Here is a 15,643-nt window from a genome sequence, read left to right on the forward strand (position 1 = left end):
TAGGACCCCTGCCCCAGCCTCCATCTGTCTCACCTGGCTTCATTTTTCCTTATAACATTTTATTTTTCTTGAGGGAAACCCTATAGTCTATATTCTGCTCTATATTCTCCTTTTAACTTTTGTTGCCCCCTCACCCCACTGTCCTTGAGGGCAGGGATGAGCGTCGTGGTTTTGCCTCCTACGTCCTCACTGCCTAGAACAGAGCTTGGCATGCAGAAGGCAGACAGCTACAGTTGTTTCATGAGTGAATTAAACATTCAGGTAATATGGGTGCTCCGGAAGGACACAGTAATTTTATCCTAAACCAGTGCATGGTGCCTAAATAGTCTACTTTCAATATGCTCAGGCTGAGAAAGAAGAAAAATGAGTCCATTGGTGACATTTGGGGCATCAACACCAGCCCACGTGATAACAGGCTTGGTGTCCCAAGTCCTGTTTGGGAGCGGTGACTGAGCGCCCACTATAGCAGGAAGCAGGGTCGGGTAGGACTCCTTTGCCCTGCAGAGCGTGGGCAGGTTTGATGCCGGGGCTCCAAGGCTGAGCCAACCGCCAACCAGGGCTGGGATGTTGCCCAGGTGTGGGTGGGGAGCACAGAGGTGCCCATGGGGTCTGGATATAGGCAACTGGAGGTCAGAAAAGCTCTCCCAGCCCTCTGGGCCATTCAGCCCACTTGTTGCATGCCAGGAATTTATGGAGACTTCAGAAAAACAAAGAAGAGACTCTGGATGGGGACAGGAAGGGAGCTGGGGAGGGGTTGATGTTTTATTGACTTCCCTTAATTGCTGTAATTAAAAACATGTAAAGAATCTTTCTGTAATGACTTTGCTATTATCAGTAGTTGTTAGCACAGCTGCCTTATTCATTTCTCATTAGAACCCAATTCACAGTCTCTCTTTGGGAAGGGGGTGGGAGCTGGGGGTGGGATCCCTGGAAAGAGCCCCTAGGGCAGCAGGCATTGACACTGGCTGCTTGGCATCCTAGGACAAAACCCTCCTGCCCTGGGAGGTGGCAACTGCCAAGGAGAGATGCAGGGATCTGGAGAAACACCCATACCCCACCCATCCTCAGAACCATGTGCCTCTGTGGGACCGTGTAAAAGAGAGAGACAGACAGACAAATGCAGGGGGACTGTAGAGGACACAGTTGGCAGAGGCCCAGGGCTGGAAGAGGGTGAGCGAGGCGAAAGATTTAAGGAGGCACCCACACTCAGGGTCCTGCAAGTGCACGGTGAGTACCTGAGAGGCAGCGCCTCCTTAAGTATTGTATCCTCCACGCCTCACTTGTCTCCTCCTCACCCCAGCCCTAGACAGCAAAGGGGCAGACCAGCCCAGCCACGCATATCTGAACACAAGCACACACTCGTTCTCTCCCCCAAACAGGGGCACAAAAAAGTAGACGAATCCAGACTCACACATTTGCACACACATGCACAAACCCACCCCAGTGCACCCACACTTGCACACACGTGAGCGCACACACACAAGCGCAATCTCTCTGGAGGCTGCCCCATAGCTGCCCCGCCCCTCTGGACTCCAAGCACCCGCTAAATGAAGCTCTGAGGGAGTCCTCCAGCCACCTGACAGCAGCCCTGATCTGTCATTCTAATTCAGCGCTTTTCCACTCTTTGGAGTAAGTCTAGTTGCCTTTAGTGTTGATTTATGGGGACAAGCTGTCCTCCACTTCTGATTACGGTTGTTTTCCATAATTATTATAAACACTCTATGCCTCACTTGAGGTTTCCTACTGGGTTTCTGTCTCCCACTTCTCTCCAAGTACTGTAAGCAAGCTCTCTCCTGCACGGAGTTGGAGGCGAGGCCCTGCGGGCTCTGCATGAGTGGGTCCTCGGACCCCTACCCTTAAAATTCCCAGCATGAAACAGCGCATTTGGGGCTCATTTCTAGCTCACAGCAGCTCTTTTAGGACAAGGGACAGGACAGGGAAGGGGAGACCGAGTTGCAGGGAGGGTGTGACCTGGGCTCTGGGGCCTGGGGCCTAAAATGCTCTTGGGGTCTTCTGAAGCCGCCTTTCCTTTTCTGTCTGTCCTTCCAGGCATTGGTGGCACTTGGGAGAAGGTTGTTACCCCGAAGGCTCAGAGAGGGCCTCCCACTTTACCCTCTGCCCACTGGCCCATCCTGGGAACCCCGACTTGTGACCTCCCTCTCAGGGTTACGGTACCACTGTGAGGCACCTCCCAACGCCCTCTAAAGACCATGGGGATCCCACACTGTGTTGCTCCAGGGCTGAGCGGGTTGGAGGATGGGAAAGTTAAGGTTATGGGGGGCCCCGGGAAGTCAGGCAAGAAAAGCGGTTCAGCTGGGCCCCAGGAAGACCCCCTCTCAAAGTGTGAGGTCAGCCGCCCCAGAGGAGGCCCTCGAAGCAGGTGAACAGGCCTCCTTTTAAAAATAAAGCAGCCGGGTCCCATTTAAAGAGTACTAAACTCAGAGCCAGCGGATGTGCGTGTCACTTATCAGCTGTGTGGCCTCAAGAGCTCCTACCACCTCCCTGGGCCTTGGCTCCATCGACTATAGAATGAGAGTACTGGTCCGGGTAAGCGGACGGGCCACCATTAGCATCCAGTGAACACAGAGGGAGTGTGGCTGGTGGACACGGACCCTGCAGACCCTCTCCTGCTTCACGCTCGCCCTGCCCCGAGCCACCCTTGTACTCACAGGCCACCTGGACCTCGGTCTGCCTCTGCAGCAGGGCGCCCATCCGGTTGCGCACGATGCAGCGGTAGAAGCCAGCATGGGTGCGGTCCAGGCTGGTGATCATGTACCTGGGGGCAGACAAGACAGCCAGTGAGTAAGCAGGCAGTTGCAGGGATGCACAGGTCAGACTGGGGTCAGAGGGCAGAGGTCGCCACATCTCCTTCTTCGGGTATGAAGCACACCTGGGAGCTCTTGACTCTCTGGCCACGTCATGAGCTCACAGAAAGGTCCTTATCAATAAGAGGGTCCTACCCACAGGCAATTTGCTCAGGTATCCAGGAAGCAGCCTGCACTTTCCCAAGAATGGGAGGTGCTGTGCCTGAGCCCTTGACCCTGGCCATGACCAGGACTCCCAGCACTGTGTTGGGTCTTTTGGAGCCTCCTGTCCTCCCCTTCCTGTGACACATGACTGAGAAAGGCAGGAGCATTTTCTTTTGGCCAGGTATGGGGCTGTACTGTAATATTAATTGAAACGGACGGAGGCAACCAATACAGGGAAATTTACATGTTTCCCCAAATGCTTTGCATCGTACCATCCTTAAAATTACAGACAGCTCCACTGTAGCTCTGTGGAGGGAAAAGCAGAGCCTTCTGAGCAGGACTGTTTGGTCTTCTGTGCATGGGACTCTGGGCCAGGATGCACAAATCCGAGGAGGCCCTTTAGGAGCCCACTTGTGGGAGCGCGTCACTGGCCCAAGGAACAGTAGAGTCTGGTGTTGGGGGAAAGGCAGCCGGAGAGCAGGAGTTTGGGGAGCTCACCTGGCCGAGAAGCAGGAAGGAGGCCAGGTTAGGTCAGCGAGAGGAGTGTCTGGGGCCGAGAAATGGGTGTGTGATGCTCTCTGGGATGGAGGGGCTAGTGCTTCTGGTATCCCCTCTGGGACCACCTTTGCTCTCCCCAGGGGGTGAATGGCCAAGCACAGACCTCAGTGAATTGTGGGGCTTGTACCTAGGCTACCTCCCCGTCCCTGGGTGTCCTAGGGCTTGCCCGGCTGACTTGGTGGGTAAACTCACTGCTGCCTGACGCTAGGCTATGCCAGTCCTGGGACAGAATGACCTTATTCCCAGGAGTTGCCAAGTCTACTTTTATGCGCATTCTAGCTGCGGCCCATCATCACCATCATCACCAGCATCATCACCACCACCACCACGATCATCATCTCACAATGACGACGCTGTATTAAGTACTTTTTACACATTTCATTTCACACAGCAGTTCGCGGACGAGTGGCTAGCAGGGTCCAGTAATGCTTTAAGAAATAGGGGTTGACATAAGATTGTCCACTTTTTATTTGGCCAGATAAGATCATTAAAACCAGCCAGCCAAAAAGCAAACAGACAAAAAAGAAAACCAACTGAGGATGAGAGAGAGAGAGAGAGAGAGAGAGAGAGAGAGAGAGAGAGAGAGACAGGAAGAAAGTGCCTGGCAGGGGGAGAAAAACAGAAATGGTCAGCATTTTACATAAAGGACATTTTTGAGATCACAAAAAGGAAATGTAATCTCAGCATAAAAGCCATTTGAGCAAATTTTAAACAAATTTTCTGCAAAGTTCACTACATTAGCTTCACTTTTCTCATTTTATGTGGACAGGTGCAAATGGTCGTGGGTCTGCCTTTGAGAGCCTTTCATTTAATCTCCAGGCTAATCCCATGGGGGGACTACCCCCACTTTAAAGGTGAGAAAATTGAGGTTCACAAATATCTCTTCAGTGACCTGTGGTGTGACAAGTAGTAAGAGGCAGGGCCAGGGTCCCACAGAGCCTTTCTGACTCCACGCCCAGCTGTTAACCAGCCCCACTTTGTGTCCTGGGACAGAGCCCCAGCTCACTCTGGCTTTCAAGCATTATCCGGAACCTTTTGGCTCCTCCTGTCTCTTATCTCTGCCACCAGCTGCAGCTCTTATCTGTCCGTCCTCACTGTGTACAGGGTGATGATGGGGAGATAGCGGACGCCCCAGCTCTGGCAAGCTTCCGGTTCTCCTCCAACCCCCTCAAGCTCAGCAGGGCTCTCTCTCGCCTCTGCCCCCATCTCTCCTGCGGGGCGGGGGGCAGCTTTGGGGAAACTATTTGAGTCTCGAAAGCGATGGGGTGACCTGAGAGGGGAGATGGAGGGAGAGATTGGCTAGAAAAGCTCTCTATCTTTGGAAATGGAGCTGGGTTTTATTAAATAGCACCAAGGAGAGGGAAATGAACAGAAATGACCACAAAACTGTCAAGAGATGCTCAACCTCTGTCACAATGAAACAAAGCCCAGTCAAAACCACGCTGACATATGAGACTGCCAAAAGCCTTCATGTATGATCAGTGCTGGCAAGAGAAAGGGGGTTAGGAGGCGTACAATCAGACTGGCTGGTAGAAGTGGAAATTGATCTAGTCTTTGGGACAAAATGTGTCAGGATAAGAATATGCAAGCCTTTTGACCCAGGGGTTGCATTCCTGAGAGCAGGCCTTTTAGATGTACTTGCAAAAATGTGGCGAATAAAAGGAAATAGGTACAAGGATGTTCCCTGTCACCTTGCTGGTAATGGCAGAGATAAACAAATAAAAATCTTGAAGCAACCTAAATGACCACCAGAAATGGGCGGGCTCAATGAACAAGGAGGCTGTAGCCGCAGAAGGCAGGGGAACCCCTGCGTGGAAGGAGATGAGAGGACCCCCAGGGGCACGAATCAGGGGACGGAGGCTGGAGAAGGGGGATGTTTATGGAGACAAACACATGAGGAAGTAATGCGCTAAACAGTATCACAGCTGAGTATTAGGGGCAAGAGCGATCATGCATTCTCAACACTTCCTAAGTTGTTTATCGATACAGGCTACCAAACCCTAGTTTAATGTTTAGGATCATGCAAATTGACCCAATAAAAGTAATTTGTGGACCAAAAAAAAGGTCAAAGAATAGTGTCAATGGCATGATGCCATGTGGGTAAACTGAAAAAGGATATATTTGTACACACATAATCACACATATACCCTGGCATGTATGTACACTGTTTTTGAGATAGATTGTGCAGTATGTGTTTTCTCCCTTTTGTGAGAGGTATCGGGGTAGGGAGAGATGGGAACTTCTCCTTTTGATTTTATGTTTTTCTATGCCGACAGGATTTCCTTTATTGTATGTATTGGTTTTATTTAAAAAATAAAGTTAAAAAATGCACTTCGAGCATGTAATTTAAGTATATATTATAAAAAAGACGCGGGGGACTCCTTAGGTCTGGGTTTGTTTGCTGATGTCAGTGATGTGTGGTGAATTTTAAACTTTAATAAGAGTAGATTTCTGCAGAAGGTTCTATGGCGATTTACTTCAGCCAGAACCCCCCAGGCCGCACCTGGGGCTCTGCGGCAGGCCAGCTGGCTGCAGGCCTGCCCCTCCCTGAGGCTGGGCTGGCTCTGGGCTCCCCCCTGGTGCCCCCACCCTGGCCCTGTACTTGAGGGCAGGTGCTCCTTGGCCAGGCAGGGCAGGGCCCAGCCCCTCTCTTGCTCCTCCTGCCTCCCTCCCCTTTGACAGCCTATTTCTGGCTTGTAGGCAACATTATTTAAAGTAACAGTTTCGCCACTGCCTTTCCTAGCACGGAAACCCGCTTCACTGACCCAACTTGCAGCTCTGGTCCCCCGCCTCCCAGGCCAATGGCAGGGGCAGTTGGCCAACGTCTCAGTTTGCTGTAAGCATCCCTTGATAGTGACAGTAACAGTGATCATTATCCCAGCAGCTTTCTCCCGGGCCCCGGGGACACACTCAGCCAGCAGTTCAATCTGCCCTGCCCACCTGTGGCTGCCAGCCTGGCAGGGACCCAGACAATCCCGTCCTCTCAGGGCGCAGGGGGATGGATGCCATGTCCTGTGCACCGGGCGCACCCCTGACCCAGCCACAAGGGAACCGGGGAGAAAGTGCCGGAGCTTCTGACTCAGAGAAGTTTAGACATGACTTTACATCTGCTCTTTCTTAGGAGTATGGCCTGGGCACGTGGGGAACCTTGCCAGCCTCAGTTTTCCTGTCTGTAAAATGGAGACAATGATGGCTGCCTTGGATGTAAGCATTACGAGAGGACACAAATGCCTGTCAAATAGGGAGTGTATGAGTTGCTGGTGGGGAGTGGAAGGGGTTGGAGTGAGGTGGGGAGGTTCAGGGAGGAAGACGAGGAAGGTGTGGCAGGGCCCCCCCCAACCCCACCCAAGGGGGGTTCCATTAAGGGCTCTGTACCAAGCATCATGGGAGCACCAATTCTCCTGCCTGGCAAATTCTTTAGCCTCTCTGTTGACATGAACCTCAACAGTCCCCAGCCACCGGCAAAGGATCTGCTCTGCCTCCCTTGCTTACTTAATGCTCCTCGCTGATAGAGGGGCCTCGCCTCAGTCCCTCTGCTGCCAGTGGAGACTGTGTCCTGCCCCCTCAGGGACACTGGGACAGTAAGGAGATGACAGCTTCCCTTCAAAGGCCATCCCTCTTGGCCTCTTGACTCCAATGTAACTCTCTTCACCAGCCTGACCGCCCAAGCTGCCGGTCACTCCTGTCTGTGTCCTCAAGGTGGCGGGCCCGAGCCTGGCTCCCCTGGGGTGACGAGCCAGAAGGTGGGCAGGAGGCACCTCTCCCTGGCGGACCTGCAGCCTCCTCCTCCATCCTGTGAGGAACAGTCTCGGGGCTTATTTGTTAATATATTATAGGGAATATATTCACAGGATTAAGTGTCCAAAGAGTAAAAGAGAAGGTGCACAGTAAACGTCTCTCCCATCCCCGTATCCCTGCTGCCTGGCCTATCCCAGCTCCCGACACATTGTTACTGTAAACCACTGTTATTAGTTTCTTGAGTCTCTTCTCAGAATTTCTTCATGCAAATTCCTAATCCCCCCACTTTTAGTCAGGAGACAGGGCCTCCTCTCTGAGCTGTTCTGCTCCCTGCTTTATGCATGTGACAAGATATCTTGGAACTCTTTCCATAACTGCACTTAGAGCTTCCCCAGGCTTTCTGACAGCTGCGGAGGAGCGCGAAATCTCCTGGGCGGAGGAAGCGTTGCTTTATCCCAGCGATGGTCAAAGGGAGCAGGCAGTGGAGAGGGCCTGGGGGGCTGGGCTCGGCTGGGCTGGGAAGACAGGAAGGCACACCGGGAATCTGTTCCCTCTGCCCCATCACAAGGTGTCCTGATTTAACCCACACGTCTACACAGTTCCAAGATGGAGAGATGGGCTCAGGGCGAGGGCACTCGACGACAACACAGGGAAAAGCCAGGATGGATAATTGGATTTTTCGAGACATGAGACAGGCGGGGAGAAAATCACTGCCTAACAAATGTGGCATCTTCTCCAGCACGGGGAAACACACAATGCCCTTTTTGGTTCAAGTCCTTGAGTGTCACAGTTGATATTTAAAATGATTCTTAGTCATATTAAATAAGATATTTCAATTCCACGAAGCTGTCAGGAGCTGATGCGGACACCAAAAATAATAGGCACACTCTCCTTGTATTGTCCTCGTTAATAAATCAGGTGCCCGGAGATGCACGCAGATGTTCTTCCGAAGAAAGTGTACATGCGTGCACGCGCACATGGACACATGCACGCACACATGTGTACACATGTACACACATACCTGTGCACACATTCATGCTCCCACCCATGTGCACCCTCTTTCACACACAACCACATGCATGCAGATCCATGCACACATGTACAAGATTGTACACACACGTACATTCATGCAATCTGCCCCCACACACTCACATGTAGTCATGCATATGTATGCACACCCATCGCATTCGCACATGTACTTACATGTACTCATGCACATACCCTAACATGTGCACACACATGCATACTCACCCTACATGCATGCACACACACGCGCACATGCCCACAGTTGTATTAGACACATACACATATACATGCACACATGTGCACAAAACCCTCACATGCGTGCACACTTATGCAAATACACTCAGTCCACGAGCAACACTCCCAGGGTTCACCCAAGTCCACGCTGCCCAGTCCCAGGCACTGCCTCTCTCACGCCGAGGGCTCTAGGTGCCTGCCTCACTGAGATGCACTCAAGAGAGACACATGGCCAGGCCCAGGCCCACACATACCCCCCACCCAGAGCACATTTTCTAGGTTCTAGGTGGTCCTCAGGGAAAGAGATTTCTAATCACTGACTCCTTGGTCCTGAGGCTTTTCTTTCAAAGGCCCTGTGTGACGGAGGGAGGCTGGGAGGGGAGGGAGGCTGGGAGGTGGGGGAGGGATAGCACTGAGGTCTGGGGGAACAGATCCTCCCCCAGGCCCCTTCTGCAGGCTCCGTCATGGAGGGGCTCTGCCGGCCACCTGCCAGGCCTCTTCTCCCCTAGGGAATGGGGCTCCAGGAGGGAAGGCAGCTGGGCCTCCACATCCACCAGGGGGCCAGCTGGGGCCTCTGTGCGCTGCCTGCAGGTGTCACTGCAGATGGCCAAGGCCAGCAGAGGCTTTGAGGACAGCGACAGGCAGCTCAGCTCTGGGGACCCCAGCTTTCCTTCCATCTTCCTAAGGCTGTTTGGGCAACAGGAGAGGCAGCAGGCCCAGGTATGTGCATACCCCACGTGTACCTGTGTCCTCAGAAGCCTGCCGGTACCCATGCCACACCCCCTTCTGCAGTAGGGGGGCAGTTGGTGTTGGTGCTCCAAGAACTGGCCCCTGGGGCGGTGGAAGGCTAGAAATGGGCTCTGTGCTGTGGGTTTGCTTTTGCAAAGACAGCTCAGGAAAGAAGGTAAAGCTCTGTCCAGGATGATTAAAGGGAAAAGTACATGTACCAGGTAATAAATAATAATAATATTGTACCATTATATAATTAACAAATTATAAGTGGTATAAGAAATGTACTGCTCTAAAGACTTCAACATACATCAACTCAGTTAATCCTCACAACACTGTAGGAGGCATGTGCTAATAGAAACTTCAGGTTACAGATGAGAAAACAGGCCCAGGGTGATTAAGTCGATCGCTCAGGTCACACAGCTTACGAGTACCTGGTACGTTGGGACAGTCCCATCCACAGAGAAGATGAACACTTCTCAACTGGACGCATACCCAGCAGCCTGGGGCCTGTCATTCCTGGCACTTGCTTTGAAGGCCAGTTTCGACTGCCCCACTCTACCTTGGCACACAGACACGGTTGAAGGAGGAAACGGGGTGCTTCTAAGTGGGCAGGGCCCATGGGCTTGGTCTGGGGCATGTCACAGAGAAGCTGCTGCTAAGTGCTGGCCAGTCTAGTCATGGGGAAGACCCACGAGGAAGGAGCCTGACTGATCAGGTAAACCCTTCAGTGGGACTTCGCTGATGTGAGGGATCAGGGATGGAGGGGCCAAGGGAGGAGGGGTCCAGGGTAGAGGGGTCAGGGACAGAGCTAAACTGCTCTGTGCGAGACATCGCTGGAATGTTGAGTTTTCCCTCTGGCAGCAGTTCTAGGAATCCTGAACTCGCGGCATGTAGGGGGTGGGAGAAAGGGAGAGAATGAGATGGAGGTGGGGAGCAGGGACAGACAAGAGGCAGAGAGACAGAGGGAGGGAGGGAGAAGGAGAAACACAGAGAGACACACAAACACGGAAGCAGAGAGAGTTACGGAGACACGGGAAGCAGAAGCGGCCTGGGAGGGCCGGCCCTGGGAGGACGATGACAGGGGTACACACACCCTGCGGGAGGGACAGGTGGGCCATTTGGGAGCAGTGGTTACAGTTCTCCTATTGGAAGCGGTTTCCACCCTGCACTGTAATCCCCTCCCATGTCTTTAGCGATTCTGTTATGTGCACAAGCGGCTTCTGCTAATGGTGCTTTGGGGAAGGAGGGGAGACGCTGTGCCTCTGGCTGGGGACTGGTTGCCCTCTGAGGAGGTAGCAGCCTCGGGGGTGGGGGGCTAAGGAGGGACTGAGGTCTGACTCCGGGAGCAGGAGCGGCAGCGGTGAGGCCCAGGAGAGGCGAGCACTGTCCCTGAAAGCCCCTGGAAGGGGGGAGAGGGTCATGGACTCATCCCCTCGCAGACCTGTGGGCATTTGGGTCGTACAGGACTGGATGGCCTTGGGAGGTAGGGGACTTGGGCACAGTGGGTGTCCCCGGCCTGCAAGCCTGCAGGGTGGAGGGTGCTACCGTAGTGAGCAGGAGAGGGACCCCTGACGGAGGACAGGGAATGGGGGATACAGTGACGCTGGGTCACAGGTGTCAGGTCTGTGTGCTCATCTCTGCACACCTCACAGGGGTGGCCGGGAATGCCCACTCGCGGTGCAGGTGAGCAGCCGGCGCTTGTCCCCACCCTCAGGTGTCTGTAGCACCTGCAGCATGCAGGGAATGGCTGGGCATGGGGCTCATGAAGAACCCCGCCTCCAGGAAGCAGAAAGTGTCCTTCCTCTCCAGCTCTACCACCTTCTGGCAGTTTCCGCCCCACAGCCTGCTGGACCCCTGTCTGCTTTCTATCAGGATGTCCCTTCCAGGAAGCCTTCTCAAACCTCCCCTGAGCCACCACAAAGTTCTCTCCTGCCAGACCTGGTGAATCCATCACAACTTAATGTCCTATGTACTTGTACGTGTCTCCACGAGACCATGTCTTGTACTCTATCCCATGCCCTCCATGTGCTACGCCTAGAACAATACATGCTCAATGAACATTCCCTGGGTGAGTGAGCGAAATGGCTGGTGGGGAAGGCCAAATACCAACTTCCCCCCAAGCTGTCCACATCCTATTTCCTGAACCTGTGAACATGTTACAGGGTATGATGGTTGAATTGTGTCCTCTCAGAAAGTATGTTGGCATCCTCACCCCAGTACCTGTGAATGGGACCTTATTTGGAAATAGGTCCCAAGGTAAGATGAGGTTATTTGGGTAGGCCTTATAAGAGGAGACATGCATCCTTCTAAGAAGAGACAAAAGAAGGCTGTGTGACAGAGATGGAGGGTGATGCTGCCACGAGCCCAAAATGCCAAGGACTGCCAGCAACAGCAGAAGCTAGAAGAAAGGCACAGAATGTCTTTCCTTGAGAGCCCCACTGACACCTCGATTTGGGACCTCTGGCCCCCAAAGCTGAGAGAGAATAAATGTCTGTTGTTTGGAGCCACCAGTTTATGTTACGAAGACTTTGCGGCTGTGATTAAGCTAAGGACCTTGAATGAGGAGACCATCCTGGATTTCCTGGTGGGCCCATTGTGATCCCAAGGGTCCTTTGAAGAGGGAGGAAGCAGAGTCAGGGTAAGAGGAGATGTGGAGAGAGAAGCAGAGGCTGCAGGGGTGTGGGGCCATGAGCCAAGGAATGCAGACAGCCTCTAGAGGCGGGGAAAGGCAGGAAATGTTTTCTCCCCTAGAGCCTCCAGAAGGAATGCTGCCCAGCTGACACCTTGATTTCCAGACTGACGTCTGGAACTGGGAGAGAAATATCTGCCTTGTTTTAAGGCACTAAGTGTGTGGTTACTTGTTACAGTGGCTGTAAGAAACTCATACCACCAGGTTTCCTCCAGGCTGAGGATGAAGCCAGGGCGAGGAAAAGACTCTTGACCATGTGGGAGGGGGTAGTATTCGTAGGACGGAGGGGATGAGGTTGGATGGTGCTCATCACCGGCTGACCCTTCGGAAGCAGGGAGCCTGGGGCGGAGCTGAGCCAGATGCAGAATCGCCTGAGGCTGCTCAGCTAAGACACAGTGTGCAGGCTTGTACAAGCACCTTCTGATGGACGGGTGGTTTTGGAAGTCGAGGAGATGCTGCGGGGCCTCCCTTCCCTGCCCGGCCTTCCGGGGCTTCCCTGGAGCCTGGTGTGTGGCCCTGAGAATCCTTGCTCCCCGGGGAGAACAGGGAGGCTCTGACTGATCCTGGGGCCTGTGGCCAATGAGAGGGACAGCGGTGTTTTTGAGCTGGGGGTGGGTTGCACCATGACAGCCTGGCTTGTTGGCCGGAGGAGGCCATCTCTCTGCCCTGTGACCTTCTGGACCAGTGAGTCACTCTCAGTGAGCAAGGAAAAGAACTTTGTTAAGGATTGTCATCAGCAGGGTGGTTCCCCCAGACTCTGGGTGGGTAGACAGATGGGGAAGGACAGAGGCCTGGGAGGAAGCCGACGGGCCTGAGATGGCCGCTCAGCATGGGCAGGTGCAACTGTCCGGCTGGGGCCCCCGCCGTTAACAATAATACCAGCCTTGGGGTCAGAGCAAACACTTGACATACGTTATCTGGTTCATCCCCACATTTACTGTGGGGGAAGGGACTCCCACCCATTTTGTAGGGGACCCAGGCTCAGAAAAGTTAAGCAAGTTGCCTAAGGTCACCCAGTTCGAGGGCAGAGAATGAGATTCAATTTCAGGCCCATCGGACCCGAAGTGTGACCTCACCCCATGCCCACCCCCTGACCTGTCCTGGGGTCCTCGGTCTGCTCAGCAGGGAGTTCTCTCACATCCTACAGACAGATGTTTCTGGGGGGCTATCCAGTCCTTTCCCTGACCCCGGAGCCCTGCTCTGAGATAACAATGAGCTCTGGGGATCATTTTGAAAAGGGGGGAGTAGTGGCATGGGACATACATTTATTATGAGGAACAGAAAGGAACGAAGAGACAGAGAAGGCAAGATTTATCCAGGGTGCAAGGAGTTAACACTTGAAGGCATTTCAGTTTGGATTTTTAAAAAAGTGACTGAGAAAGAAGACATTCTGAGGGTTGAGGGGGCAATGCAGTTATTTAAAAAAAGAAGAAAAAAGAAAGAACAGAAAGCCAAGAAAACTGGGCTGCCTCTCATTTTGCTTACAAGGATGTTCTGGAATCTCCTGCGTGGCTCCCTGCTTCCTCCACCTCTGGGGAAGTAAAGGGGGGTCCTTTGCCCTGTCTCCTGACAACTTCCTGAAATGCCCCAGGCTCCTTTGCATGCTGAGGTGGATCAGAAAGAAAGCAAATTAAAACAAGCCCCTAAAGAGGCTCCGTGGAATCTGGCCTCAAGGAACCTGGTGGCTTGTGCTTTGTGGCCTCATCATGGTGGTGGTGGTTGGGGGGTGGGGGGCAGGGTGGGAGGAGGGACTGTGCAGCCTAATTGATTGGCTTTCTCCAGGCCCTCCCCCATCTGCCAGGTATCCAGGGGAGAGGCTGCCTCTAATGGCCTCTCAGCCCTGGTGGCCAGAGAGCAGTCTTCTAATTAGACCAGCCAGGTCCTGAGATGCCAGGTCCTGAGTTGCCAGAGGCCCCACTTATTTGCGGGAAGCCGGAAGCGGGAAGCGGGATGGAGCCATGCCTTGAGGTGGGGGATCTGGAGCTGATAAGACTGGGGAGGATGTGTTGGAGGGCGAGGACTGGGGGTGCTGGGGGAGGGCTGAAGGAGGCTGGGGGGCGCAGAGGGCAGGAGTGGCTTTTAGGAGAAGGTGCTGTCCAAGGTAGGGTACACCGGTGAATCAGGGCTCCAGGCATGACGAGCAGGTATCAGAGACAGAAGAGTTTCTGAGGCTGGGAGGCACTCAGTGTGCTCTGGCCAGGGGACAGGCTGGCCTCGTGGTTGCCACCAGTCCCCACAGGGCCTGGGGCAGGGCTGAAGCGTTTGGGCTTTTTCTTAATGACAAGAGGAACTTGTTGAGGATCGGATTAAGCAGGGGTGTAAAACAGACGTTGGCCAACTCCAGCCCACACTGCGCCCAAATCTACGCCCTACTCCCTGTCATACGGCAAAGTAGACTAAGAATAGTTTTTGTATTTTCAAATTGTTGAACAAAATCAAAAGAAGAGTACTGTTTCATGACAGGTGAAAATTGTACGAAATTCAAATTTCCGCCTCCATAAATAAAGTCTTACCGGAACACGGCCAGCTTACTCACTGATGTATTGACTTTGGCTGCTGTTGCTCCATAACCTCAGGGCTGAAAAGTTGCAACAGATTGTATGGCTCGCAAAGCCTAATCGTCACCGCCTGGCCCTTTACGGAGAATGCCTGCCAGCCCTTGGTGTAAAATAAGCAGATGTAGGTTTTTACAAAGATGGCTCTGATTACAGGGTGGAGAGTGAAGTGGAATTGGTCAAGGCCAGGCGGTTGGAGGCCAGTTTGGTCTTTGCCGTGAACCAGGGGAGACATGATGGGGCTGACCAAGTAAAGTGCTGCCAAGTCTGACACTGAGTCTGACCGTAGTCCCAAAGAACTAGAATCTTTAAGAACACTGCTTTGGCCTCAGGTTTATTTCAATGCTAGCTGCCCCCTCAGCATTTGGACCTTAGAAAGGGCTGGACCTCATTAAGCCTCAGATACTCCATTTGTACAATGGGTACAATAAGGGCAATGCCTTATAGAAAATACAAGTTGAGGCAGCTTCGGGAGGATGGTTTTGTTCCAATACAATTGATATATTACAGGACAATCTGAGCCTTACTCAAGTTTTGCATTTGCTCATGTGCGATTTTTTTTAAAAGATTTTATTTATTTATTTTCAGAGAGAGGGGAAGGGAGGGAGAAAGAGAGGGAGAGAAACATCGGTGTGTGGTTGCCTCTCACACTCCCTCAACTGGGGACCTGGCCCACAACGCAGGCATGAGGCCTGACTGGGAACTGAACCCGTGACCCTTTGGTTCGCAGGCTGGCCCTCAGTCCACTGAGCCACGCCAGCCAGGGAGCTCATGCATGATTCTGTCTGCAAGAAACACTAGGTAAACGTGGACAATCACACTCAGCTGAAAGGAGTGGCACTTACACACAGCACCCCACCTCCAGGTATCCTCAGCTCCCTGAGTGTGATACACGCTCACCCGTCCACACCTGGTCCGACATCTCTCCCTCTGATTCCAGGCTTCTCTCCTTCCACCTGTCACAAAAACTCACAAGCTGTAATCCTCCCATATCCACTCCCATGAGCAAATTCCAGACCTTTCCCAAGGCAAAGAGCCGTGTTTATTGTAGTATTTATGCATTTCTGAACCACTGGATATGTGCCGAACTGCGTGATCATCTTTATTAAGTGTCTCCGATGAAGTTTTTGACTGTTGTTCCC

General features: G+C 52.9%; 1 protein-coding gene across 1 annotated transcript in view; it reads right to left on the reverse strand.

Annotated features, from left to right (window-relative positions):
• SDK2 (sidekick cell adhesion molecule 2) overlaps positions 1-15,643 on the reverse strand; it is a 240,438-nt gene that overhangs the window by 94,621 nt on the left and 130,174 nt on the right. Inside the window, exon 3 of the mRNA XM_054572925.1 lies at positions 2,670-2,776. Coding sequence (XP_054428900.1) covers positions 2,670-2,776 — 107 coding nt within the window. The remainder of the gene's footprint in view (positions 1-2,669; positions 2,777-15,643) is intronic.

The sequence above is a fragment of the Pteronotus mesoamericanus genome, unplaced genomic scaffold (genome assembly GCF_021234165.1).
Source record: "Pteronotus mesoamericanus isolate MK-2021 breed Mesoamerican mustached bat unplaced genomic scaffold, CSHL_Meso_final contig_246, whole genome shotgun sequence".
Taxonomy (NCBI): Eukaryota; Metazoa; Chordata; class Mammalia; order Chiroptera; family Mormoopidae; genus Pteronotus; species Pteronotus mesoamericanus.